Here is an 8,959-nt window from a genome sequence, read left to right as displayed (position 1 = left end):
CACCATTATACACCATTAGACTCCATTATACTCCATTATACTACTATAATACACCATTATACTCCATTATACTACTATAATACACCATTATACACCATTAGACTCCATTATACTACTATAATACACCATTATACTCCATTATACTCCATTATACTACTATAATACACCATTATACACCATTAGACTCCATTATACTACTATAATACACCATTATACACCATTATACTCCATTATACTACTATAATACACCATTATACTCCATTATACTCCATTATACTACTATAATACACCATTAGACTCCATTATACTACTATAATACACCATTATACTCCATTATACTCCATTATACTACTATAATACACCATTATACTCCATTATACTCCATTATACTACTATAATACACCATTATACACCATTAGACTCCATTATACTACTATAATACACCATTATACTCCATTATACTCCATTATACTACTATAATACACCATTATACTCCATTATACTCCATTATACTACTATAATACACCATTAGACTCCATTATACTACTATAATACACCATTATACTCCATTATACTCCATTATACTACTATAATACACCATTATACACCATTAGACTCCATTATACTACTATAATACACCATTATACACCATTAGACTCCATTATACTACTATAATACACCATTATACTCCATTATACTACTATAATACACCATTATACTCCATTATACTCCATTATACTACTATAATACACCATTAAACACCATTAGACTCCATTATACTACTATAATACACCATTATACACCATTATACTCCATTATACTCCATTATACTACTATAATACACCATTATACACCATTAGACTCCATTATACTACTATAATACACCATTATACTCCATTATACTCCATTATACTACTATAATACACCATTAAACACCATTAGACTCCATTATACTACTATAATACACCATTATACACCATTATACTCCATTATACTACTATAATACACCATTAGACTCCATTATACTACTATAATACACCATTATACACCATTAGACTCCATTATACTACTATAATACACCATTATACACCATTAGACTCCATTATACTACTATAATACACCATTATACACCATTAGACTCCATTATACTACTATAATACACCATTATACTCCATTATACTACTATAATACACCATTATACTCCATTAGACTCCATTATACTACTATAATACACCAATATACTACTATAATACACCATTAGACTCCATTATACTACTATAATACACCATTATACACCATTAGACTCCATTATACTACTATAATACACCATTATACTCCATTATACTCCATTATACTACTATAATACACCAATATACTACTATAATACACCATTATACTCCATTATACTACTATAATACACCATTATACTCCATTATACTCCATTATACTACTATAATACACCATTATACTCCATTATACTCCATTATACTACTATAATACACCATTAAACACCATTAGACTCCATTATACTACTATAATACACCATTATACACCATTATACTCCATTATACTACTATAATACACCATTAGACTCCATTATACTACTATAATACACCATTATACACCATTAGACTCCATTATACTACTATAATACACCATTATACACCATTAGACTCCATTATACTACTATAATACACCATTATACACCATTAGACTCCATTATACTACTATAATACACCATTATACTCCATTATACTACTATAATACACCATTATACTCCATTAGACTCCATTATACTACTATAATACACCAATATACTACTATAATACACCATTAGACTCCATTATACTACTATAATACACCATTATACACCATTAGACTCCATTATACTACTATAATACACCATTATACTCCATTATACTCCATTATACTACTATAATACACCAATATACTACTATAATACACCATTATACTCCATTATACTACTATAATACACCATTATACTCCATTATACTCCATTATACTACTATAATACACCATTATACACCATTAGACTCCATTATACTACTATAATACACCATTATACACCATTAGACTCCATTATACTACTATAATACACCATTATACTCCATTATACTACTATAATACACCATTATACTCCATTATACTACTATAATACACCATTATACTCCATTATACTACTATAATACACCATTATACTCCATTAGACTCCATTATACTACTATAATACACCATTATACTCCATTATACTCCATTATACTACTATAATACACCATTATACACCATTAGACTCCATTATACTCCATTATACTACTATAATACACCATTATACACCATTAGACTCCATTATACTACTATAATACACCATTATACTCCATTATACTCCATTATACTACTATAATACACCATTATACTCCATTATACTACTATAATACACCATTATACTCCATTATACTACTATAATACACCATTATACTCCATTATACTACTATAATACACCATTATACTCCATTATACTACTATAATACACCATTATACACCATTAGACTCCATTATACTACTATAATACACCATTATACTCCATTATACTCCATTATACTACTATAATACACCATTATACTCCATTATACTACTATAATACACCATTATACTACTATAATACACCATTATACACCATTAGACTCCATTATACTCCATTATACTACTATAATACACCATTATACTCCATTATACTACTATAATACACCATTATACACCATTAGACTCCATTATACTACTATAATACACCATTATACTCCATTATACTCCATTATACTACTATAATACACCATTATACACCATTAGACTCCATTATACTACTATAATACACCATTATACTCCATTATACTCCATTATACTACTATAATACACCATTATACTCCATTATACTCCATTATACTACTATAATACACCATTAGACTCCATTATACTACTATAATACACCATTATACTCCATTATACTCCATTATACTACTATAATACACCATTATACACCATTAGACTCCATTATACTACTATAATACACCATTATACACCATTAGACTATACTATATTATACTACTATAATACACCATTATACTCCATTATACTACTATAATACACCATTATACTCCATTATACTCCATTATACTACTATAATACACCATTAAACACCATTAGACTCCATTATACTACTATAATACACCATTATACACCATTATACTCCATTATACTCCATTATACTACTATAATACACCATTATACACCATTAGACTCCATTATACTACTATAATACACCATTATACTCCATTATACTCCATTATACTACTATAATACACCATTAAACACCATTAGACTCCATTATACTACTATAATACACCATTATACACCATTATACTCCATTATACTACTATAATACACCATTAGACTCCATTATACTACTATAATACACCATTATACACCATTAGACTCCATTATACTACTATAATACACCATTATACACCATTAGACTCCATTATACTACTATAATACACCATTATACACCATTAGACTCCATTATACTACTATAATACACCATTATACTCCATTATACTACTATAATACACCATTATACTCCATTAGACTCCATTATACTACTATAATACACCAATATACTACTATAATACACCATTAGACTCCATTATACTACTATAATACACCATTATACACCATTAGACTCCATTATACTACTATAATACACCATTATACTCCAGTGCCAAATCAAACGTGCGGAGGATCCGCTGTGGCGACCCCTAACGGGAGAAGCCGAAAAGAAAGTATACTCCATTATACTACTATAATACACCAATATACTACTATAATACACCATTATACTCCATTATACTACTATAATACACCATTATACTCCATTATACTCCATTATACTACTATAATACACCATTATACTCCATTATACTCCATTATACTACTATAATACACCAATATACTACTATAATACACCATTATACTCCATTATACTACTATAATACACCATTATACTCCATTATACTCCATTATACTACTATAATACACCATTATACTCCATTATACTCCATTATACTACTATAATACACCATTAAACACCATTAGACTCCATTATACTACTATAATACACCATTATACACCATTATACTCCATTATACTACTATAATACACCATTATACTCCATTATACTCCATTATACTACTATAATACACCATTATACTCCATTATACTCCATTATACTACTATAATACACCATTATACTCCATTATACTCCATTATACTACTATAATACACCATTATACTCCATTATACTCCATTATACTACTATAATACACCATTATACTCCATTAGACTCCATTATACTACTATAATACACCATTATACTCCATTATACTCCATTATACTACTATAATACACCATTATACACCATTAGACTCCATTATACTACTATAATACACCATTATACTCCATTATACTCCATTATACTACTATAATACACCATTAAACACCATTATACTCCATTATACTACTATAATACACCATTATACTCCATTAGACTCCATTATACTACTATAATACACCATTATACTCCATTATACTCCATTATACTCCATTATACTACTATAATACACCATTAGACTCCATTATACTACTATAATACACCATTATACTCCATTATACTACTATAATACACCATTATACTCCATTATACTCCATTATACTACTATAATACACCATTAGACTCCATTATACTACTATAATACACCATTAGACTCCATTATACTACTATAATACACCATTATACACCATTAGACTCCATTATACTACTATAATACACCATTATACTACTTTAAAACACCACTATCATCCATTATACTACTTAAACGCCATGTCGATACGGTACATTATATAAACGTGTGTTCTACTATTTCCTTTACTATACTATATTGTACTGTTCAATAATATTAACCTATTGTACTACAATAAAGTCATTTATTCTTTGACACTGGTGTTCCACACTACTATACTTTTCTATTCTGTTGTATCAGAACAGCAAAAGTACTACTACACTAAACTACAACACATTTTATTATTAACTACACTTTTATTTTAATATTACTCTTCTATAGTACACTATACTTTACTAGTATACTGTATTACTGTACTATATACTATTGTTCTCTTGTATTACTCAGCATCCTAACTATTGCTGCACATAAAAAAATGAAGTGATTGAGCCCCAAAATACACCATTTCAGCTCTTTATGAGGAAAAACCTCCTTTTTAAATATTACTTTGTACTTTTCGTGTTGGAACAAACACGGCTTACTGTAGTGAAAAAACAAACTCCGAGCATTGACCTGAATTATATATGTTTGTTTAGCTACCCGTCTTAATACTACACCACAAGGGGGCGTAAATGATATGGATTTTGTTACGGATAACAATATGTAACACACGGCGTCATGGCATATCGCTTTTATACATTTTATAAGGTGACAAAATGACAGTAAACCTCAAAATCACAGACTAAGATAATAGTATTTCATGGAGTTTTATTAGTTTGAACCTTAATATAGAATGTAACTATTGTAATATAATGTGTGTGTGTGTGTGTGTGTGTGTGTGTGTGTGTGTGTGTATTCGGGGGTTTTCCAAATTCCATATTCACTTGGTGAACATTGCACTGCCATTCTGCTTTGTTTAGTCCGAGACCCTACAGGTTTAACATCCAGGAGTTTGTAAAACGTTCGTTTTACACGTCTATGTGTACAAAGCTCTGCTCCAGAGCTCCGAAAGGCCTCGAGGCGAAACGTGTCCAGCCATGCTCATCTACACCCTGCCTCTTCGATCAAAACACAACTCAATTCATTAGAACAACATGGAACTGGTCTCAGGTGAGCAGACAAGGGCAATAGTCTACTAATCGTGCTACCAGAATTCAGCCCCCCCTCCCCGGCCCCTTTCCCCGCCGTCCTGTCGAGCTGCAGGTTAGAATTAGCAATGTAAATGCCTGGGAGCTTCTAAGCATTCTCTGCCTCTCCCATTTGGGTCATGGGTCAGTGTGTGGCTGCTGCACACAACACGGCTTTGTTTTCCTCCTCGATCATTTTTCCCTCGAGCTCCTGTCACGACACATTCCTGAAATCAGGGTCATGTGGCCTGCTGAATCGTATTGTGCCTGTGCCGGTGTTAGCCGAGGTCAAAGGCAGTCCACATCAGGCTTTTTTTCTTGTTTTGGAAATGATTCTATAGTCAACCAGCGATTTTGTATACAGATTATTATACAGAACCAGGATTATAATATTACCCGACACAAATGGATTCCAGAAATTCATAAAAAAATATGATGAACTACAGACAGTTTAGTGGTGCAACATATCATTAGGGGTGTTCTGTCTGTCTGTCTGTCTGTCTGTCTGTCTAATAAATTTATCATTATCACTCAATCCAGCATGTGGTCTGTTTTCTGAAATGTAGTTTTCTATTTATCCTGAATCAGGCAAAGATACTCTGTTTTTCTGGATGCTAGCACACATGCTAGCATACTAGCTAACAGAAAACTATGACTTAAAACGATTCCTTGAAAATCTTCAAGGTGTATAGGAGCTTCCTAATTGGTGGACTAATTGATTACCTGGTGCTAAAAACAAAAAACAATTCTATATATTTGAACATTACCATTTGGTAGCTGTAGATGAAGGCGTGTATTGTTTTACTCCTTGTATCTAATTGCACAGTGTTAAAGGATCTAACAGTGAACAGGTCCAGAGGTGGGAAGTAATGAAGTACAAATACTTTGATATTGTACTTAAGCAGATTTTTCTGGCATCAGTTCTTTACTTCGCTATTTATTTTTTAGACAACTTTTTACTTTCACTCATTACATGTTTTACACAAATGTCTGTAATTCTACTTCTGATGTCAACATGACTGAGAACAGAGACATTCCTGATCACATGATCATCATCTTCTCTCTGCTTGTGTTCTATATGGTGGATGTTCTGCCGGGATACATTCATTAGGTAACAACATTAGAAGTTCTTTTGTATTAATATATTAATATGATGTGAGGTCCAGGACAAGCGTGACACTAAAACAGATAGTAGTAACGGTTACTTTTTTACTTAAGTACGTGTCAGAGCCCAAACTTCTTTACTTTAACTTGAGGAACTTAAAAAAAAAAAAAAAAAAAAAAAAGGCAGAACTTTAACTTTTACCAGAGTCTTTAAAAACATAAGTATCTGCACTTCTACTTGAAGATGGATGTGTTTTGCCATCTCTGGGCAGGTCTTCATGGAGGTCAGCCATCCTATCCATTGTGCTTAAACAGATTTAACACACCTGCCTCAGTCCATTCTGAAGTGAGGATGAGATTCAGAAGGAAGTCCCCCGAATCAGCCTGGTGTATCACAGTTACGATTTTGCAACTTAAATTGCTGCAGCATTCAGCTGGAGAACGGTACAGGCATGATCACTTCAGAATGGACCCCAGAATATATCATTGGCAAGATGTTAATAAGCAGAAGAAGCGTGCTATATAATCCTGGTCTTGAGCGCTGAAGGAGGGCAGATCTCCAGGAACAAAGCGCAAACCTATAATCTATATTAGTTCTTCAGTATAAGCCTCGGGGGAGATGCCTCATGGCAGCAACAAAAAAAAAAAACCTCCCCGAACAAATCCCAACCCAAACTGGTGCAAATTTGACTCGTTCGGAAAAAAAAAAGTAGTTCCGGCTGTAAATCTAATCACAGGATTTTATTAATACTCTCGCACTAATATATGTTGTCATTTCTATAATGCAAGCTCTGGGTTACTGATCAGAAGGTCCAGTTTAAGCCCAGCTATTGCCAATTTGACACTTTTGGGGCCCTTGGGCATGGCCCTTAACAGCAGGTTAAGAGCTGCTGGGACCCCAGCTTCCTAACATTGCTGTGATATGAGAAGAAATTCGCTATGCTTATATCATATCCATTTCTTTCTGTCTCATTTTACTGCCTGTTGTTTATCTTTATTTTTAGTTCTATATTCTATTTTACATTCTACTTTCCTTTTCTTGTGATTTTTAGTTTTTATCTGCCCAATTGTTGGTTCAGCACACACAATGCGTGTATGATTCCTTACTACTCATCCCGAACCGCAGTGTTACTTCTGGCACATGGCCTCCTCCCCCTTGCTTCTACTTGCTATATTGCTCGACTAGCAGGAAGCTCTGATCTACAGCAGAGGAAAACTACAGTCCTAATCGATAATCAATTCAAATACCTGGTAAGAAGCGGATCTGAAAGTCGAGTTTCTGCAAATCAGAGAAAAGAGAAACGAGAGAGGCGTGAAACAGAAGGGAAAGAACAGGGGGAAAAAAAGCTCACGTCAAGTGGAATCAAAAAGTACAAAGTGCTCGGATGCTGAACAAAGGCCGGTGACAACAGACGAGAAACAAAGCAGAGCATAATGAAGAGAAGAGGAGAAAAAATGGAGAGGGAAAGAAAGCTAGCCAGCGACTGCCTCTGAAATGTCGGCGGTAATTACTGCGCCGAGATAAAGAGCAGCTGCGGCGTGCCAGGCTTCTCCTGCAGATGCGAACGCAGCCTCCACAATCGTATCTATTCCTGTCATAGGCGTGCACGCTTAATCAAAGGCCATCGCGGCGGCCAGCCTGCGGAGTAATAAGAGCCATTTTACTCAGTGCTGTGATTTATTCCAGCACGGTACAGGCTTTATGAGCTGCTCGGTGAAGGCCTGGTGGTCGTACCTGGAGCTCTGAGCCCTGAAGGATTGTCTCTGTTTTTTATCCGTTTAACACAGATTCTAGGATGAGAGCATTATAAGGACATTTCCAGGTAGGAGAGGGAATCAGAAGACCAGTGGGTTTTAAGTCACATACAAAAAACTTGA

General features: G+C 33.4%; 1 protein-coding gene across 10 annotated transcripts in view; it reads right to left on the bottom strand.

Annotated features, from left to right (window-relative positions):
- Window positions 1-8,959, bottom strand: part of LOC310715159 (AP-1 complex subunit sigma-2) — a 105,859-nt gene that overhangs the window by 79,069 nt on the left and 17,831 nt on the right. For 4 of the 10 annotated variants that reach the window (XR_014530249.1, XM_083521430.1, XM_083521431.1 and 1 more), the window contains exon 5: window positions 8,330-8,360. The exons of 5 other annotated variants lie outside the window; for them this stretch is intronic. Coding sequence is in view for 3 of the 5 variants with exons in the window: in XM_083521430.1 (XP_083377556.1) it covers window positions 8,330-8,360 (31 nt within the window). In the remaining 2 variants the exon portion in view is untranslated. Of the gene's footprint in view, window positions 1-8,110; window positions 8,361-8,959 lie in introns of all 10 variants that reach the window. One more of the 10 variants, XR_014530247.1, reaches the window with a different exon arrangement.

The sequence above is a fragment of the Silurus aristotelis genome (assembly GCF_946808225.1).
Source record: "Silurus aristotelis genome assembly, chromosome: 19".
NCBI lineage: Eukaryota > Metazoa > Chordata > Actinopteri > Siluriformes > Siluridae > Silurus > Silurus aristotelis.
Note: the sequence above shows the minus strand (reverse complement) of the source record. Positions and strands in the feature narration are given on the sequence as shown.